General features: G+C 39.5%; 2 protein-coding genes across 5 annotated transcripts in view; one reads left to right on the top strand and one right to left on the bottom strand.

Moving 5' to 3' along the window:
• Positions 1–2,336: 2,336 nt before the first annotated feature.
• On the top strand, positions 2,337–18,706 carry SLC35A1 (solute carrier family 35 member A1). Of its 2 annotated transcripts, none has more exons than XM_062571033.1 (8): positions 2,337–2,441; positions 5,046–5,223; positions 10,600–10,759; positions 11,145–11,297; positions 12,125–12,191; positions 15,530–15,706; positions 16,585–16,719; positions 18,064–18,706. In XM_062571033.1, the coding sequence occupies exons 1-8, from the start codon at positions 2,426–2,428 to the stop codon at positions 18,192–18,194; spliced, it is 1,017 nt and encodes a 338-aa protein (XP_062427017.1). In that variant the 5' UTR covers positions 2,337–2,425; the 3' UTR covers positions 18,195–18,706. The 2 variants fall into 2 exon arrangements, with proteins under 2 accessions (XP_062427017.1, XP_062427018.1); XM_062571034.1 differs by lacking the exon at positions 2,337–2,441 and adding an exon at positions 2,890–2,930.
• A 1,561-nt stretch (positions 18,707–20,267) lies between these two features.
• Positions 20,268–20,913, bottom strand: part of RARS2 (arginyl-tRNA synthetase 2, mitochondrial) — a 39,986-nt gene continuing 39,340 nt past the window's right edge. For all 3 annotated transcript variants that reach the window (XM_062571030.1, XM_062571031.1, XM_062571032.1), the window contains one exon: positions 20,268–20,399. In XM_062571030.1, the coding sequence (XP_062427014.1) occupies positions 20,313–20,399 (87 nt within the window). In that variant the 3' untranslated portion in view covers positions 20,268–20,312. The remainder of the gene's footprint in view (positions 20,400–20,913) is intronic.

Here is a 20,913-nt window from a genome sequence, read left to right as displayed (position 1 = left end):
TAGTTCTTTGTTTTCCATTCTAAGAAGCTACTGTAGTATTTCAAAATACCAGAGAATACAATTTTAATCACTTCAGTTTTAACAAGAAAGAGTTTACTGTTGGCAATGAGAAGTGTCTGTGTGAGATTATATAACTTCATAAAATAGTTTGGAGAAAAAGGGAGAATTATTTTTCAAAATGGCTTTATTCATGTGAAAGCAGACAGAGTTTTGAGTCTGATGACCATTGAAACTTTGCCTTTATTTGAATCTCTGGTACTTCTGTTCTTTTCAGCAGCTTTTGCATGGGAAGTATCAAGTGTACCCAGGAGGGAAAGATCACCTAAAACATAGCTTTTGCTTTTACTTTATAGCTGGTAATGAATTGTAAAGCTTGGAATTGTCAGGCTTTGAGGTTATTCAAAGGATAGCTTATCATAGCACATTGTAGTCCTTTGTATTTTTCAGTTAGTTAGGCAGGTTTGACATGTTTTTTCCATTTTAGGTTTTGCTATTTGGGAAGCACAGAACAGAGGAAGAGATGCAGATTGCAGCATAATACTTCATTTGAATTCCCTGAACTTTATTCAGTAACTTGCATGCATTGGTTCAGCCATTAAATGACCTGGTGCTTTTATGAATTATCTGTGTTGCTGCACAGCTTAAAATATTCCGTCTTTTTCATATCCTTTAAGTCTCCTCAGTTTCCAAAGCAATGCATCTTATGTGGCCTCTTTTAATTGAAATGTGTTTAATCACAGTTTACTGCTCTATATTGTGAGACTCATCTGTGATCTGAATGAAGAACCTACTAAGCAGTATCCCTTATAAAGCTGGGGATGTGTGTTGTTCTGAAATAGAACATAGCCTCTAGTTATTATTTGGTCTGTATCCTTCCAAATATTTTGGAATATATGATTGTGCATTCACAGTACAGAAACAAATCAGCTGAATAAAGGTTATGAGGGGAAGTAAATATCTAAATGAAAGTGTCTATGTTCAATCAGTGCAAATCAGAAAAAAAATTGTTGTTACAGTCTCATTAATAAAACTTCTGTCTAGGTCATCTGGCTTTCCTCTTAAATCCTAAATTACAAATCATCCTTAAACCATTTTAGAAGAAAATATGGAAATGCCCCTGCTGTGTATCTTTCAGCATATAACCTTTATTCTGAAGTTCTCTTTTTGACTTAAAGATAAAAGGTTGTCTTGGTATAAAGCAGTGCAAATCCCTTAAAGATAGGAATTCTATCCAGTTATTCTGGAGATGAAATAAGCCTTTGCATTTAATCTTCAATCTAATGTTGCTTTGAGACTACCTTCAATGTAACATTACCTTCACCTTGAGGTGTGTGCACTGTACAGACCTACAGTTCACATCCTTTAGACAAATATGTTCTAAAAAGGTTAACACTAGGGTATTTTTTTTATTTAAGGTGCAAAACCAGTAAATGCTGCGAGTAAGCAGGCTTGAGTATAATTGTTGCTCAGAATCTCTAAAAATGAGCACACTGATGACGTTTTTTCCTTTAATGCTTATTAATAAAATAACTCAGTGGAGTAAGAAGACTTAGACAGGGCTAATACAAATATTCTGCTTTTTATAGCCACACCTAATGGTGTCTTTTCTATGACGTTCTTTTGCTTGGAATAAGTCACATTAATAATTCTTATTAATATATTTTATATTTTTATTCTGCCATCCAAATTTAAGAACAGAAATGGAAAATAAAGTAAGGCCTTTCTTAGTAGGCACTGTTATCATCTAAGCCAAAAATAACCTTTTTTCTTTGCATCTTTACACCTGATCTTTGTCAGTTACGATTTTTTTTTAAATTTTTTCTGTAGCTAACTCCTTCCCCAGAGCACCTTCTCCTTCCCTCCCGGAAAGGGGCGCACAGGCAGTGCTGCGCTGCCCCCCGCCAGAACTAATGCAAGCCTGGGGCTTTTGGGCGCTTGTTTGAAATCATCATCAAGTCCGTGTAGTCCTAACCCATCTCTTCTTCCTCTGTTTAACTGAATTACAGTTGCTTAGTTGAGGGAGGGACTGCACGGCCCTTCACGGAATCCCTGCTGCCCCGCTGCCTTCTCGCTTGACACGGGAGGCGGCGAAGGGCGCGGGCGCGGGTACTGGCCCGAGGCGCCACAACAGGGCCGCCCTCACCCTCCTTCCTCAGCCCCAGCGCAAGCTCCCTAACACCCACCGAGGCGCGGCGCCCGCGGCGCGCGCGCGCCTGGGCGGGCCGGGCCGACGCTGCTCCCCGAGCGAAACCCCGCGTGAAGCGCGGCCCGCAGGGCGCCCGCCCGGCCTCCGACTCTATGGTGAAAGAGGGGGCGGGGCGCTCTAGCCGGCGCCGCCGCCGCTCTCTATGGTGAGTGGGGAGGCGCGGCGGCTCCGGCGGCGACGCCGCGGTGGTGGCGGCGGCACCCGCCCTCTCCGGGCACGATGTCGCCCCCGAAAGGTGAGCGGGGCAGGCAGCGGCGGGGCGGGCGGGAGCGCAGGGGCACCGTGGCCTTCGGCAGGGCCGTACGGGAGGAGAAGGGGAACAATTCCGCCCACCCGCCCCCCAAGACGAAACGCGACCTGAGCGCCGTCGGCTCCCCTCCCTCCCCCCCAGCGAATGGAACCGCCCTGGCCGCGGGGGAAGGGGGTGGTGGCCGCGCCGGGCGCGACCACCGCGGGGGCGGAATGGGGGGAGAGGGCGCGCAGAGGAGCGGCGCCCCCCGCGCGCGCCGCTTCCCGCCTCGTGTAACGGCTCTCGCCGCCGCGCGCCAGGCCGTGGCGGTTACGCGCGGGGCCCGAGCGGCCGCGGGCTGCCCCGCTGCGAGGCCCGGCCGCGCGAGGGTTGGGGGGGAGCCCTGGGCGTAGCCCGCCCTGAGCGGCGGTGTGGCGGCGCCCCGAGCGGCTTCGCACCGCTGAGGAAGGCGGTGGCTGCCCTGCGAACAAAAAGGTGGGGAAACTAGGAAGAAGGTGGCCAGGAGAAGGAGAGAGGGGAGCTTCTTGCAGCGTGCGCCGCGCGAGGCGGACCTGAGGTGTGCGCTGCCGCAGCTGTGCTTGGCAGGCTGCTGACAGTGCTTCGCAGGCCTGGTCTGGCCCCAGGTGGCTATTTAAAGAGTCTTGGCAGCGTGGCTGGATTGCTCTGGAGAGATGTAGGAAGCCCACGTTTATGTCCTAAGGCCTGTCTGGTGCCTTCCCTAGAAATTGTTTCAATTCAATGCGATTCACTTAAGCCCAGGAGAGAAACACAGGCAGAGAAACAACAGCTTAGTTTGCGGCTTCCACCTCTTTATTTTTGTTTACTTATTTATTTTTAAGCTGGTGTAAGTTAGGGCTGTCAGCAGAAGAGATGTGCTCCCCAGTTGTGCTCACCTTCTGTTGTCCAGTGCTGCACTGGTATTGATCCAGACATACTGTGACCCTGGCTGGGAGAATAATCTGGTTAGTTGAAAACGAACTAAAAATAGTTTTTACCATACTGCTAGAACTCTCTGTGGGAGTTACTGGTTTCATTATCATGCCCTGGTGCATTGGGTTTACTCAAATTTGCAAACTTTGCTGAATTGAAACTTAAAAAAAAACTTTTTAAAAAGACCAGTTAGTGTAGAAGAACATTAAATTTAATTTCTTATTTCAGTAGGAATAGACATAAACTCTTAACATATAATAAATAAGGGACGTTGTTAATGCTATTTTAGTGCTGTCAGAAACAATGTTGTGAATTGTATTTTTTTTGCATGTCGCTTTCTTTAGGTAAAACTGGACTGGGTTCGTTTTATTTCCTGGTTGTTATGCCCTTAGATTCCTCCTGCCCCGTAATGCAATCCGAACTTAATTTTAAAATGGCTTATAACTTGTAAGTCTCTTTTAAACATCGTTCGTCCAAAACCTAATTGGATTTACCTTTTAAAGTGGTTACTGACGTGGATAAGATTTTTATCTACAAGGAAGCAGCTAATTTAAATAATTACAGCAGCAGGGTGTATTAACTGTACCTTTCAGAAATGTTATGCAATGGAAGACTTCACTGACTTGAAAGAAAAATGAAACAAATCATTACATCCTGGATTCAGCAATTCATACCCATATTAAATGAATAAAGTTGTTATCAATCTGCCTGGAGTGACGTACTGTTAGCTCATTGCTTAGTCGCCAGAGGTACATAAACTTTGGCCAATTGAATAACATTTCTTTAGAATATTCAGAACATGACAGATAATGCCATAAAAGATGTTACTGAACAATGAACATCCATCCACCAGATGCCATATGTAGCAAAGAATACTTTGCTAATTTGAAAAAAGGCTTTGTCACTAAGTTACTCAACATATTCACGGATTTCTCCCATTATAGATGATGGTTTCATACACAGAAGTTGTGTTTAATCAGATGCTAGTGTTTTCACTAGTATAGATGTAGTCTTTACCATTCTGACACTGTGGCCAGACTATGCCATTGGCTTTGTCTGTACTGTAAAACTCCCAGGCTTTAGAGTGGAGTGACTGTATCAACTGTCTGTAGATAACATAGATGATATGTAGTCCTTGAATTGTTTAATTTACTTAAATAGCTTAGTATTTCTGTATGGGATAATTTTTCAAAAAAGGCCTGTTTGTGTGAAGTCCCATCACCATTCTGATGAAATTTCTCTTCTCATACTAACTTCAGTGAAAAATAAGGCTGAGGAAAGTGCTGCCTTGTCTGTCAAAGTTTGCTGGATTAATTCCCTTCTTTACTAACACTGAATTTTTCCTCTCTCTTTACTTTAACTAGTCTGACACTTCATGTCAGACTTCAGTGTACTTATATAGAGAAGACTGACTGTTGTTTCAGACTGAACGCTTACTGTCAGACTATTATCAAATGTATTTAGAATTCCTATACAATCTTCTTCAAGAAAAATCTTTAATATTTAACTTAGATCTTTATAGAAGTATTTCACAACGCCAGAGCTATTATTCACTATCCTGATAGTATTTGGTCTAATCATACAACTGGAGAACATCCCATGCAAATTCATAAATTAAAACGAAGGGTCTGCTGAGTTATCATCTCTGTTTTCTTTCAGAAAATGTCAGCTTGCCGTTCAAGTTGTACTGCCTCACAGTGATGACCCTAGTTGCTGCAACATACACAGTAGCATTGCGCTACACACGGACAGTAGAAACAGAACTCTACTTTTCAACTACAGCTGTGTGCATCACTGAAATTATCAAATTATTATTAAGTGTGGGCATCTTGGCGAAGTAAGTATGTGAATGTTAATTAGTATTTTGAAAATGAATCCGTACGTCTAACCTCAGACTCTCAAGTATCTGAGGTGCAGGTGCATTTGCAAATATAAGTGGAGAATTATGCTGTGGAGGAGTCATTTTAGAGCAGGTCACAAGGCCTGTGAAACCTTCTCAACTGAAACTGCTATGTAAACAGCACAATATTCAGGTGTGTCCTTTCTGCATATTTTCTATATTTGTATGCCTTGGAATGGATTCAAAATGTCAACATGGATTATCAGTGGTGTGCTGGGTCTTTAGAATACTAGTGTACATGAAAGCTTGACAAAGGGCTGTGCCTTTCAAAGTTACATAAAAATTGGACTGTTCCTACTAATAAATTTCTCTGAACAATATTAGGGACAGACATTTTGCTGCCACCATTAACCCAAGGAGTTAAAGTGGAAAGACTGGAGTAAGTGGCATTCTGGATTGCAGAAACTCTAACAGGAGTAGAAGTTGTGTACTTATATGAATACTGAAGACATATGGAGGCCATCAGTCAGCTGTCTTACTTCTCATTTTCCCTAAGTTCCATGGAAGCATCTTTATACTCTGGACATTTCCAAATCCCAATTCTTACTATTTTGGTAGAATTAGTTCTTTCAAGGGTCTCTACCTCTCTCTTTGTGAGTTTTGGTACATCAGAAGGCCTGTCTGTTTTGTGATAGAGGATCATGAACTCGCATAGTGTATTTCTGTTTTTTATCAGACCTTTTCTTCTTAACATCAAAATAGTATTTTGCTTTAGAAAGCAGCTGTAGCAAACAGCTTCTTCTTTTCTTTTCTTTCTTTTTTTTTTTTTTAATGTTAAATATAATGCATTAGAAGAGGCAAATGTGACTGGTGCCAAATTTGGAAGAGCAGTTTTGTATTTTTTTTATGCATCCTAGGCTCTTCACTCTGTCTACACAGACTATTATCAGAGGTGTCTGCTGATGAATGGTTGCACTGTGATTCTCACAATGTTGTGGCCAGTGTGGATCCAGTGATCCTGATCCAGTCTGCTTTTTGGAGACTTCAGCAGCCAAGGTCTCTGAATAATGAAGGACCTGTGGGTGGGATATGGTAAGCCATACCTTCAGGTGTAGCTTCCCAAATCTGTTCTTGTGTATGTGGGACTTAGGCTGTCTACAGTATCCCCAAGAGGCCTTGTTGCAGCAGGGTAAGTAATGTCTTTTGTTAAGGGTCAATTATATTCTGTTTCATTGAAAGTATGAATTGTCTTTTTGACTGAAATAATTTAAGACATTTACTTTTAATGCAGAAGTCTGTTATACTTGTTAGAATAGCCCTGCACAGGCAAAAGGCCATGTGGCCCTCTATCCTCCCATTGATAGTAGCCAGTACTGGATCCTTAGGAAAGGAGGATAAGCGATAGGGCAAGCACAAACTGACTCTTCCTTAGCTGGTGGCAGTCAGATGCTTATAGATTTCTCAGGCTGTGTCGGTGCACACTGTGTTTGTAGCCCCTAATGATCCTGTCCACTGAGAGACTGTCCAATTTCTCTTTTGAACTGTTAGTCGCTATAACATCTATGAAATAAGTTCTGCAGTATAATTATACAGTATATGAAAAGTACTTTGATATAAGCAATTTACGTAATGATTTCCCCAGATGTTCTCTTCTTGTATTAAAAAACATAATGAATAATTTTTGTGTCTTCATATTTACCATTTTTATTTTTGTATCTCTGCAGATCTGTATTGTATTTTCATCACTCACCTCTCTTCCCAGCTAAGGAGTCATAGTCTAATTTCTCTGTGATCATTCTTGCATCCTTCTCATCAGGTTTTCCAGTATTGTTACATTCCTTTTGAAATAGGATCCAGAGTTGCATGCAGCATTCAGGATGCTGCACATACTGTGGCATTATGCAGAGAAGTAAAGATACTTTCTGTCTTGGTCTCAGTTCCTTTCCTAAGAATTCATAACATTCTGTTCATTTCTCTGAATACAGTTAGACCTTGACCTGACACTTTTTGAGAAGTAGTCACATCTTTTCCCCGCAGATCAATAACTAGTTTAGAGCTTATTGCTCGATTTTGGGGTTGTTATCTCCTGTGATTATTTTGTGTGTATTGATATTGAGTTTCATTTGTCATTTTAGAGTCCATTCACTTAAAACAGGATTAATCTGACTAGCCTATCTTTTCGAAGGTTATAATATCTATTCTGATCTGGTCAGCTAGTCTTTTTTATATAAAAGCGAGAGAGAGTTGATAGGATGTCTCACTTGCTGGTGGATTTGAATCCTTCTTTTACTGCCTAGATGACTAGAAAGCTGTTTCTCGGATGGCAAAAGATCAGGTGAATTCTGCTTAATGTAGCATAAGCAGCAAAATTTAGCAGTTTGATAGTAATCTCCCATTTTAGGTCAGTTATGGATATGTTAATACTGTAAGTTCCAGCATAGTTTCTTGCAGAGTCTGTTTGACAGCTTCCTTTAAAATTTCTAACTATTTACTTTGTCTTGTGGGAGAGGAGGTACCTTGGTAGTTTTAATAACCATTAAAAGGTAGAGGACAAACCATTTGTTCAGTACTGTTGGATACATTTGAGTACCTCTCTATTGCTGAAGCAGCCAGATTATTACGGCAATATACAAGATACTGAAGTAGTTTGATTTTTAAATTGTTCCAGTTAAAGAATTTGTTTTCTTAGGTATTCTTACATGATGCCTTTGCTGTGTTTACTTTTGGGGTTTCTCCTCTAGAGTATATCGAATGAATGAATGAATGAATGCCAAAAGGTTGCCCTTCAAAAGGGAAGGTTATGATAGTTTTAAGCTGTGTAATTATTTATTCAATATTAGGAGAAATGACTCAACTTCTCATATTTATTTAAAGTTTAGTTGACCATTAGATAGTTATGCTTTTTTAGTTCTTAGATGATACGTTATTTCTTAGCAATGGATCAATTTTGCAAGTTTGCAATCGGTTTGCAGCTGATTTGCAAACTCTAGTTTTAACTTAAGCTTTTTAAACAAATGTATATTTAAGTTACAGAACTGATTGCTATATGTATCTCTTATTTGTTCACACCTATGAAGAAAATTGAACCATTTTTCCAAGTCAAATATAAAGAAACATTAAGAAAGTTGAATTCAAGCCAAATCATTTTTACTTCCTCATTTTGGTTGTGCAGTGTACATCTCTGAGCACCTTATTTTGTATTATAAGCTATATACAGAGAAAATTTTTATAATTTTTTTTGTGTAGATTTAAATTGATCTAAACATGATATTTGTACTGAATTCAACTTACAGTTAGAAATTTTTGAGTACATGCTCCAGAAAGTAAACCCACTGCAAAGGTGAGCTATTAGATAAAAACTGAAAGTGAAAAACTGAAGGGAAAATGCAATAGTTATTTTTCATTGATGAAATTCCATGACAGAAGTCAGAAGTAGACATTAATAGCTGTTACTGCTTTGGTTTGAGTTTGAATGTGTGATCAGTTAATTAATTGAGCATGATTTGGAAAAGAAGTAGGTATAGTTCAAATCTTATTTTTGTATTCAACAGACATTTGAAATAGATGATATTGTGTACGTAAGCTGTACTTGCATTATTACCAGCGGTTCTAGGTTTCTCTCTAGATCTTCACCTCCCTGTGCCAAGGAAGTATGAGAAATTAATTGAGGAATAAACTGATACTTTTTTTCTATAATTTAGGTAACTCACAACATTTTATGCAGTTCCATATCTTGTGCAATCAACAGTGGTCATCTGTAGCATGAACTTTTCCTCTTCCTTGTAGCGTACTACTACTCTGCAGATTTTTGTATTTGGGGCTGTCTCCTGTTAGCCAGACATGTCTTGCAGAAGACAGATAAGTGATTCACTTAGTGTCAGCAAATCTGGCCCCATGTAGAATTTCTCTTTAGGTTAGGAAAGTTCTGCATGTGGTCTTGCTTGTACAGTGGGAAGTGCAGGAAACCATACTTGCCTCTGGTAAATGTGCTGCCACTGACACTGCTTTTTGTGGCTGCTCTCTGCAGCTGCCTGTATCCAATAAAGACTGTTCTAGCCTAGCTCTCATTAAAAAAGAAGGAGAATAAGAGATGTGTCCTGGGCATCAGGCACCGAGTAAGGCAAGAGAGGGGGGAAAGTTGGATGGAAGGATCAGGAGATGACAGAGGCGCACATCTTTGGAGAGGCAAAGCTTAAGAGTCTGTAGCACGGAGTCAGGAGGAATCAGAAGTAGAGAATATGCAGGAACTGTGGAGTTTGCAAAGGAGCCTGGAAGCCTGGAGAGTTGAAAGATTGCTAATTTTGCGTATTAGGGGTTTGGGACAGGTAACGTGCAGTTGTAGGAAGAAAGAAGGTGGCACATGAGTGAAACGTGTGGAATTGGGCTCTCAGGGCTCTGAGGAGAATGTGAACCATGTGTTTATATACACGCATGGGGGAAGCATAATGAGTGTTAAAATTTAAAGAGTGGCAGAGGAATGCAGTTGAGAGGCCTGTGGAGTAATTGGGAGGAGAGAGAAGTGATTTTGGATGCTGATGCTTTTGTCAGTGGCCAAATAGGAGAAAAATGGAAAGGGGGACTGTGGGTCTAAGGGAGAGCTGAGAAGGGAATTTGAGGACTCTGGTAGCAGGGACAAGGAGACAAGAAATGTCAGCTTGGTGTATGAATAGTAAAGGAGGACTAGTGATGCAGAGGTCAGATTTTAATAAGCTGCAGAAGAGGGCAAGGAGCAGGAACTGACACATTCTTCCCCATTGCCCGCTCTCCCTCACACGCTGTACTTGCGTGGCAGAGGCATGCAAAGGCGCAAGGGGACAGGCAGCTGCCATGCACTCTGCCTATCCGTGTCTGCTGCGGGCTCAGCTTCTGCCTCAGCTTCCTGGGGCTGGCTTAAAGGTGGGAAGTGCTGCAGACTCGGGAGTGCAAGGGTGTAGTCTTTTTGGTTTTGTCTCTTTCCTGTATTGTGAGGGCCATGGCAGCACCACAGGCAGGAATTTCACTTCTAGTTTAAAGAGGAGCTGGAAAATGACAGACATTTGACCTAAGACCCAAATATTAAGAAAAAAAAAAAAAAAAAAGTGGGCAACCTTCTGACCTTCTGTCCCCACTCCCTGTTCACTTATTCCACTGCAGTGTTTATGGTTGTTGAATTTGTTACACACTAATGCATCTAAGCTCCCAATTCCAGAATGTCTTTTTCTCCTTCAGTGGATTCTACTTGTTGAGAACCTCTCTGATTTTTCCAGTTAAACTTTCTGCTCGTTAAAGGAAAAATTAACCAATTATTAAGAACAAATTCTCAGCCTTTCCAAATGATTCATTGAATTGATTTCTGTTTTCAAATACCAGGGGAATTAATATTTTATTTTGCAGAGAAACTGGAAGTCTTGCAAGGTTAATAACATCTTTAAAAGAAAATGTATTAGGAAGTCCTAAGGAATTACTAAAATTAAGTGTTCCATCCTTGGTGTATGCACTCCAAAACAATATGGCTTTTGTGGCTCTTAGCAACTTGGATGCAGCAGTCTACCAGGTAATTGGCCTTTTTTTTTTTTTTAATGTAGCTGATCTGTAAATAAGTTTCTCTTCACTGTTTCATGAGGCATGCATATTAGGTATCTGTCTACCTAACACGGTTCTCTCTTCAGCTTTAGTGTAAAAGCCAAATGGTGCTTTGTTATATGCAGAGCATGTTGTAGTGCTCCCAGTGCAGTTTTCTGAGCTCACCCACTCACTGCTGGAGATTTAAAATTCACATTATTGTAATTGAAAATGGCAAAGATAAAGAAAGCTCTATGGGAAATCAATGAATATAAAATTTTATTTGTCATTCTCTAGTTGAATTCACTATTTTATTTTCTTATTTTGGAGGAGTTCATAAAACCAAATACTGTTTGCTATGTTCCCTTTTTCTTCAGGTGACATATCAGTTGAAGATCCCTTGTACTGCTTTATGTACAGTCTTAATGCTAAGCCGCTCCCTTAGCAAATTGCAGTGGTTCTCTGTCTTTATGCTGTGTGGTGGTGTTACACTTGTGCAGTGGAAGCCTGCTCAGGCTACGAAAGTACAGGTAAGAGTTTACATGTCACCATTTCATGATAAACAAGGCTTGAGGCAGCTTATTCTATTTCACTTCACAGTAGCTGGGGAATACAGTAATGCCTCTGACATTCCACAGAACAGTATCCATTTCCTATTTGCAGCCACTTCATTTACAACATAAACATTAGCTTGATCTTTTACTTTCAAATTTATTGTACACCAGTTTAGACAGGCTTGTGGTATTGCTCTAGTCTCATTTGTTGGAAAGGCAAGTGATTGCTACAATTAGTATAAATTACCACAGTTGTCGTAATCAGTCTAATGGCAATGCAACATCATAGAAATATTTGAGTAATATATTATTTCTGGCAGTTGGCCTTGGTAGCATTGTAATTGTTGGAGCAGAAAACTTGGAATTGAAGCACTTGTGGAATTAAAAATGAAGCTCCAATGACTTTGTGGGCATGGACATGTCATTTAAGCATACCCTTTTAGAGACATTAAATTAATTCCATTCTAGGAAAAAAACAAGTGTCTTTTGTTTCTTAGGTTTTAGTTGCTGGTCTTCACCATTAATAGGAAAGGAAGGTCATACACCTGAAAAGACTGGCCACAGCCAAGCAGACAGTGCCTCTGAGCAGAGCAAAGACTGGTAAAAGTACATGTGGAAAATGAAACACCACAGTTAACTCTCATAACTCTACAGAGCTAGTCTGCAGGGCAGCTGTAGCTAACCAAATACATTTTATACTGTAATGAGAGGATAATAATTTTCACATATTGAACAGCTCTGGAATTGATTATTGTAAATTACTGAAGTGTTGCATTTTTTTAAATTAACGATTGATGTTGCAGGTGGAGCAGAATCCATGGCTAGGGTTTGGAGCAATTGCAGTTGCTGTATTATGTTCAGGATTTGCAGGTAAAGTATTATTTCAGTATGCAAGCTCATCAAGAGGACTGGGTCATTCATGATGTGTAAAATATAAAATTTTACAGTAGTTAACTATCTTTGTTGATCAGCAAGATATTAAGGACTTCATCCCCTCTGCCCATAATTACCTTCTGCTGGAGGTAATTATAAACCAGATTTATGACGTGATTACTTTACTTGTGAAACAGATGCCTAGGAGCGTGTACTGTTGGTTTTACCTGATGCAACTCAGAAGGCTGGCTTGCACATGGAAGAATCTTTCAAATCCTTAGAGTAAGAGTGAGGGGAACCTCTGTAATGACTTGCTCAGTACAGCTTATTAGTGTACATTCATTTTACAAAGTTGGCTTCGCAGTGAATAGTTCTTTTTTTTGGTGATGATCGCATAAAAAACTTGGATTTAGCTCCTCACTCTATTTTTTTTTTCCTTTTTCTGTTTGGTCATCCCCTAAAATACACATTGCTAGAGTCCTGTAGGTGATAAATCTAACTGAGATGTGGGGGCCATAAGTAAGGTAGGGAGGAAGATGAGTAGTAGGAAACCTAGATGCACTGCTAAAGCATTTCTTTACAAACAGCATTTCGCCTTAGAGTAGTTTTTCTTTCTTGCTTCTGCAGAGGGAGACAAGAACCTGAGGACAAGTGAGCTGGTGCTCAAAAATAAGGAAATACGATTACTGCTTAATCTGAAATTTGACTTTTTGAATTCAGGGACATTTTTTTTCTGGCTAGGAACTAGACTCTCCCTCCCCCACAAGAAAACAAGGTATTATCACCTACCTCTAGCACCATACAATTCTGTAAGCGTCATCTTGTGCTGTGGATACGTGCTCCTTGTTACTCACGGAAAACACTCTAGTTAGCAGGGAGAAAAGGGAGGAAAGATTTGTCTGTCTTTGGCTTTTTTTTTAGCTGAAATGGCCACTTTGAAGAAAAAATAATAAGACTATGCAGAGCTCACACAATGTTTCCTGGAAGGAACAAAACTTACTAATTCTCATAGATGTTCCCAAGCCTTGAGACAAAATACAGCATTCACAGTGAAGCCTGCTGAGTCTCCTAAAGCTCTCTGTTTCTCTGATAATATAGGTGAATAGCTGTACCTCTAAAAGTCAGCAAATTCAGACCTTTAAAGGAATGATGAGGGCTGCTCTAGAAGTATGAGAGGCATACAGCTTTCTTCTCCAGCAAAAGTATTGCAGCTTGGGTTTTTTCTGACTGTCAGCTGAAGCTTTAAGGCATCTGGGAAGACAGAATAGCTCATTCACAGAGCTCCTGGTTCCCTTGGGCCTTCATATGTTGAAAACATAAATCCTATTGAACTCATTTCCTCCTCCTCCTTCCCCACCCACAATATGAAGAAGTTATTTTGGCATCAAAACTTCAGTTTCTGGACTGATCATATTAAGTGTTTTATATAATTTCAACTAAGGCCAAAAAGTTACGTGTTTTTGTCCCTCAGAGATGGAAAATAATCTTCCTTCAAACTGCTGATCCTCTAATGATTTCCAAGTATCTGAGGACCCAATAATGAAGTGTTTTGGACAGATATAGAATGACAGATCCCTTGTGACTTGAAACAGTACTGAAGAATAATCTGTCTTAAACATCATCCACCTTTTCCAATGTCTTGCCTAATATAATATAGTGATTTTCATGTACTTACTCTTAGAAATTTGAAAACATTATTTCATTGGCTTAGTTATTGTTTTCATATTTTATACAGTTTACAAGTATAGTTCACACTTGAGCAGAATTCCTGGTAAATTGAATGAATCTGGTTGTGTTCTATAAATAAGGCAGAAAACCCAAGAAAAAACCCTGTGGATTTTTTAAGCGCTACAGTTGTTAACAAGACTGGGTTTTTTTGATACTGTTTAGACTTTTAAAAATGTGTTTTTGTGTGAGATAATATCCTATTTCCTTGCTTAGCTTTTAGTGTTTAAAGACCTGAACTATGATCTGTTCTCCAGCTACTTTATTCACTAAATGTATTTAATATATATTGTATTGAATTATGAGTTGTTTTTAATGAGTTTAAAAGCAGCAAGACTTTCCTTGAAACTAACTCAGTGATTTTGGGAGGATCCAGCACTGATCCAGGACTTCTAACGCATAGGCCTGATCTCTGTGCTGCCCCTGTTCAGCAGTAAAGCTAACAGTTGGGGAAGAATAGTATTGAAAATTTCAAGTTTCATATAATTAATTTAATTAGTAATTCAAATTCATATATATTAAATTGCTAAGAATAAATACTGATAGAGGCAGTCATGTGAACTTACTGTCTCTACACTTTATTAGGACCAGAAGAATACTTGGTAATTATGTGGGCCTGTGACAAGATGGAGTGATAGAATTGTTGATGCTGAATATTTGTTCAGAATTAGAAACAAAAAAAAAGTCATATAGTTTTCTTACGTTATATGAAGAATCTTGGGCAAAGTTAATTACCAATAAACATTTAATCAATAGGACTTGCACCAGAAAGTCATAGAAATGAATGAGATCTGAGTCCTGCAAATTGTTGTATAGATTTTGAAATGCAGAGGAAATTCTAGAGATTAGAAGAGTCCTGGTATTAGCAGCAGTAGTTAAATGATAGCTAGTGGTGATATGGTCAAATACCGGCCTGTTAATCTGACATACACATCCTGTTGAATAATGAAAAGGTAGGTAGGGAGTTCAAATAATGCAGAATATAAATTCTTTACTTGCTGTTTTAACCCCTTGAAGCTGTGACTGCAGAATGTGCCTCCATTATGCCAAGCACTCTATAAGCACAAGGTTTCACAAGGTTTCAAAGGAATTTGCAGTCTCAGTACTGATGTAATATAGTTCCCGTTTTGTGAAGGTTTTGATTTGATACTGCTGAATATCCTGATGGGGGGGGGAATCATTCTACCTCACACTGAAATACATAAATACCATCCTGAAGATAAGATACCAGGTGCCAAGGTAAAAGGCTTTTTGTGGTGCAGAAAGGCACAGAAAAAAACTTTGCTGGACTCAGGGAACTGAGTTTCTATTTCCAAATAGAAATGAGAAGTAATTTTAACAATGAAGCCATTGACAATTGAAACTACTCTGAAGGCATATAGTCCAACTTTTGATGTTACATAAAATGCAGTATATTTTGATGTATGTAAAATGATTCTATCCTCAAAGACACATTTGCAGAACATACTGGGCATTGTATGAACTTCTGTGAAACCTAGCAGTCAGTAAGATAAGATGAGTTAATAGTTCTTTTGGCTTTAAAACATCTTTACTGAAAAGTGGGTTTTTTGTGTGTGTGTGTTTTTTTTGTTTGTTTTTTCGTTTTTTAGGAGTTTACTTTGAGAAGGTATTAAAGAGTTCAGATACTTCCTTATGGGTGAGGAATATTCAGATGTACTTATCTGGAATTGTGGTGACTTTATTTGGTGTCTACATGTCAGAGGGAGCCCAAGTTCTTGAGAAAGGATTTTTTTATGGCTATACATACTACGTCTGGTTTGTGATATGTAAGTATCTTGTGGTTTTAAGCTCTTGTTATATTGTTTTCATAGAATCATAGAATCGGTAAGGTTGGAAGGGACCTCTGGAGATCATCTAGTCCAACCCCCCTGCTCAGCAGGGTCACCTAGAGCGTGTGAGACAGGGTTGCATCCAGGCGGGCCTTGAAGATCTCCAGAGAAGGAGACTCCACAACCTCTCTGGGCAACCTGTGCCAGTGCTCCGTCACTCTCACAGGGAAGAAATTCCCCCTCACGTCCAGGCAGAACTTCCTGTGCTTCAATTTCTGCCCATTGCCTCTTGTCCTGTCACACGGGACAACTGAAAAGAGTTTTGCCTTTCTTTCTGGTGAAGGGAGGGAATTGATGTTCTCTCTTGCTATCAGCTGGGAGCAACTTTCTTCCTCTGTGCTTTTGCTTATTTATTTATTTATTGACCTATGCTTTAAAAATCTCCTCTCAGCCGAGCTGAATAACAGCGGGGCGAGTTTCCCCCTTGGAGCACACGTGCACTTTTTGTCAGGGGTTTAGTGCTGCAGAGGGGGACAAGAGTTTGTTTTGCTTTTTTTAACCTATGGTATAAGTGATTGAACCTGCAAAGGCAATTCAGCCCACTGTTTCTTCCTGTTTTGAGAGACTGTTAAATTATTATTTTCTTTGGAATTATTTACTTATTCAGTTAAAAGCGTGCCGAAAGAGCACTGAATAGCAGGTAGAGCAGGTACATGAGTCATATTTTATGTACCAGATGTCAAACAGGCATGCAGTTTTGCTGTGTGTTGCTTTAGACTACATAGTCCAAGCAAGGAATACATTAATGAAACAGTGTATCACTATCTGTTACCTGCAGCTACTTTACTAATAGAAACATGTTGTCTGCTTTCCAGTTCTTGCCAGTGTGGGTGGCCTCTACACTTCAGTTGTTGTTAAGTACACAGATAACATTATGAAAGGCTTTTCTGCAGCAGCAGCCATTGTTCTTTCTACGGTTGCATCAGTCATCCTCTTCGGTCTCCAGATAAGTAAGCAGTTTTTTGGCCGTCAGTTGGCTCTCATATGCATGTTTCCTTCCTGTTTGGCAGGCTGTATACACGTCATACCAAGGCAATCCTTTGTGCCTCCTTTGAAATTTTCTGATTTTTAACTTGAGGAGTCTTCTCCCAGGAATCATAAGCACTAATGTATTATCTATGTTGTAAATGTTATATAAGGTATTTGACAACCCTGTACTGTCAAAGGGATTAATGATCTTTCAGATGTTTCGTACAATTTCAAAAGGGAAGGTTGTTCCCAGTTTAAATAGCTTGCCAATTTATATAGCTTTTTTCGTGAATCATTTTTTGATGCTGTTCAGTATGCAAATTGATCTAGCTGTATAACTGAGGCTGTGTTGATAGGTTATTCTTGTTTGTTGGCTTTAGTATAGCCAGAGCCAAATTAATGTCCTGGCTATTTCTGCTGAGGCATTGCCACATCCCTGTTAAGTGATACCCCCTGCAGATTTAACCTGTACCTTTCTGCTTGCTGTGCCCATCAATGCATGAGAGTGACTCAAACGATGACTGGGGTCATGATTTATATAGTGAATATTTCTGAGCAGAAATAGCTGATTGCTTTGGCCTGTCCTGCAGCTTCAGAGGATTTTCTTCCTGCCCAGTTCCAGGTCTGACATCCAGTAATTCCAACTCAGTCCTTCACTGTTTTTTACTTTGCTGCCATAACCCGAAATGGTATGGTGTAATGGTAGAAGAACTAACTCTGATACGGTATTAGTGAGGTGAAACTTAATGAAAGTTGCATAAAGAGAACAGCCTCACAGTTTTGCTGAAAAATAGCACCTTAGATCAAGTGATTAAAAATACCACCAGTTTTCAAAACTCACCTGAACAGGAAATGTTCTTGTTGGCTGACACAAATAAAGCATGGATTGATGGTCTTTCTGTGAAAGCCTCATTTATAATACATTTCAAATGTGTCTAGACTTATAAAGGCAAACAGAATGCTTTATCACTCAGACTATTTTTATCCCATCATGTGCTTATGAATTTATGTAATAAATATAAGCCTGTCAGAGCACATCTGGAGCTGCAAGAAGCATTTTATACTTGGTTTTCTGACCGTCACCATGTTCTTGCTGACATGTGACTAACTGAACTGGCATAGGGATTGTAAATACTTGAGAGTTTTCAGTGACAGTGTGATTCTAGATTTTACAAGTTAATACTAACAGCTAATTTTCCTGTTTCGTTCTGAGTAATTTAAATACCATTACTCAGACTTCATCTCTAAACCATATAAATTAGTCTTCTGAATGTTCTGTCGTACACGGAAGTGTTTATTATTTAAACTGTTTTGTATTTTTTCAGCTATTACCTTTTCCCTGGGTGCTCTCCTGGTGTGTATTTCTATTTACCTCTATGGATTACCTCGACAAGACACTACAAAAATCCAGCCATCAGAGACTAAGAGTTCCAAAGAGAGACTTGTTACTGTGTGACATTGTCCACAAAAAAATGGACACAGACAAGAGAAAAAACGGACTGGAAAAAAAACTTGCATTTCTTTTTTTTTTTTTTAATTAGCCTTAAGCTAGACATGATACAATTTAAGTGGGACAGAATAAAAGCAGAAGTCAGTTCTCTTTTACATGTGAAGTTTTCAGTGGCTGATGCTGAGGCTACATTATTGCCAAGGATCTGGACGAGTGTTTTATTAAAGGTATTCTTCATTTATGTTGGACAATGAAGAGTCCCATTTACAAAGAAAGCACTATGAAAGAACTGACCCTCAGTTGTATATAATGTACATAATGGAGGTAAATTTGGTTCTTACTGTGTATTTGATAAAATGCTCTTGCTATTTGAAGGCATTAAAGCTCAAAAGCTTCAAAAAATTCTATTAAAAGAGTACTTACTGCCAGTGTTTTCTTTTAAACGATTTGGCAATTGTAGTTTGATTTATCACAGGAAAAAATTGTCTTCTAGTAATACAGATCAGATTAACAGAGTATTTCGCTAGTGTTTTCATTAATAGTATTTTCTAAATGCAGCCAAGTCTGGCTGTCCTTTCATATCTTCACTAGTAGCTACCATGTTCATGCATCATTTACTTAGAAGTAATTTGAAGTAGCTCTTGCTAAAGAAAAGCTTTAGAAAATGATTTTTAAATTATTTAAAAAGTTAAAATGAAAAAAAATGTCTTAAATATCATTTAAAAAGTGAATGCAACTTACTACTTGCTGCTGCTATTAGAGGAGTGTTTTTTTTTTTTATGTGCTACTTACTTACTTATCAAACAAATCCCAGTTCTACATAGGAACATCAAGATGTAGGTATGTGTTCTTGTATCTCCAGCTTAGTAAGAAGGAATCAAATCAAGGCATTAGACTAGTTGATTTTTTTTGTGTGTGTGCACGCATTACAAAGTGATACTTGAAAACAGTTCCTATAATGTAAGTCAGGCTTTGATTTAATTAATGAGTGCCAAGTGTATAATTTTAAAGCCTCTCCCTAATTGTGAGGCTTCACTCAGCTCAACCTTTCCATAAAATTTAACTGCATGTAGGGAAATCTAACTTTGGTGCATTTCAGCAACTTGTTTAAATCTAAAATGGATTCAAAAAATCTGACCAGGTTTATAGCCTGGTTAGATTCCTTCAGATGTGAGTTAAACCATCTGGATTTTTTTTAAAAAGTGAAGCATGTTAAACACAGCAGTAACAAACGTGCTTAAACTTCATTCCAGTGGGAGAGGATGTGCCTGTCTGCATTTTGCAAACTGTTCAATGCATGCAGAAGACAGGGTGCCACCAAAGTGGCACTGTGGTGAGTCAGTCTGTGGTGGGGAGGGCTAGGGTACCGTCAGGCAATGCAGCAGCTAGTGCAGCTATATCAGCATTATCTTATGCATAGATGCTCCCCCCTCTTTACAGCAGTGTCCTGGCTCCAGTCTGTGTGCAACCCGTGATGAGGGAATACTGTGGTTCCACCAGCTCAGCAGCAAAACAGTTTTCCCTCAGTCATTGTGAGTATCAGTTTAGCAGGGCAGTGGGTGAGGAGCAGGTCTGTCTTGGCTGTTGATATTGGCTAACATTACTGAAGGGAGGGTAAAATACAACACAGGCATAAAACCTCTGATAGCCCACAGATAGGTAACTAAGCACAGGTCTGACTGACTCTTTTGTAACATAAAGACAGCTACCGTACCATGAAGTCTAAGTAAACAATGGTAATTAAAAAAGCAGAGAAAAAATTCATTATATAGAACAGCACAGTGTAATGGCACTGCCTTTACCAAAAGGATGCACTACAGTTGTGGAGGTAAATACAGAACATGTCTCTTTTATGGGAAATACTAAGTACACTAGTATCCAAGTACACTACTAATACTAAATGTCTGGGAGAAAGTGATTATGACAACTGTGGCCTGTCCCAAACGGCTGTGCCATGCACGCTCTTCTGCCATCAGTATGATGCAACATATAAATCTCTTAAGAGCAGACAAAGAGCTTCCAGATTGCATTAACAGTGACTCACAGGAGCATATTTATATCTTCTTGAAAAAAATCTTTTTACTAAGATATTTGACTTTACCGATGTAAACACATACAGATTTATTACATTTGAGTTACAGGTGTAATGCCGAGAAGTTTCATTCCATTAGCTAGAACCAGGCGTGCAGCTTGAAAGAGGCAGAGCCTTGCCTGCAAAATAAAAATCTCAGTCACATTGCTATGTAATAGGACATAGTTCTCAGGACAGCAGCTAGAAGCAGGCTGTTAAAAAGCTAAGAACACAATGGCCCTTCTCTGTCCAACTCAGTCTAATAATGACATTTATACGTACAGAACAAAACAAATGAAATCCTGCACCCTCAGAGCAGTGACCAGAAAGGATGCCTGCAGAAGAGCGACTGACTGCTAGAAAATGAAAAGCTTTTATGCATTGCACAACTGACACTAGCAGCCACAGCACAGTCTTTAGAGACTGAAGGTACATCTGAAATCCCTCCTCCCACTACGCCTGGATCAGATTACTGGATTAGATTACTAATCTGGATTGCTAGACTACTATCAAACAGCTATGGGATGCGCTGGAAATTTCACTGTTCATTGTTAGTATCTCCTTACTTGTTTGGGAAGGGTGATGCCAAATCAAGCTGTCACGTTGTAAGACAGACGGCTAAGAAGCTGGAGTTTTCCTTGTTGCTTGAACTTT

The sequence above is a fragment of the Rhea pennata genome, chromosome 3, assembly GCF_028389875.1.
Source record: "Rhea pennata isolate bPtePen1 chromosome 3, bPtePen1.pri, whole genome shotgun sequence".
Lineage (NCBI taxonomy): Eukaryota > Metazoa > Chordata > Aves > Rheiformes > Rheidae > Rhea > Rhea pennata.
The sequence above is the reverse complement of the archived record's forward strand: the minus strand, read 5'-3'. Positions and strand labels throughout refer to the sequence as shown.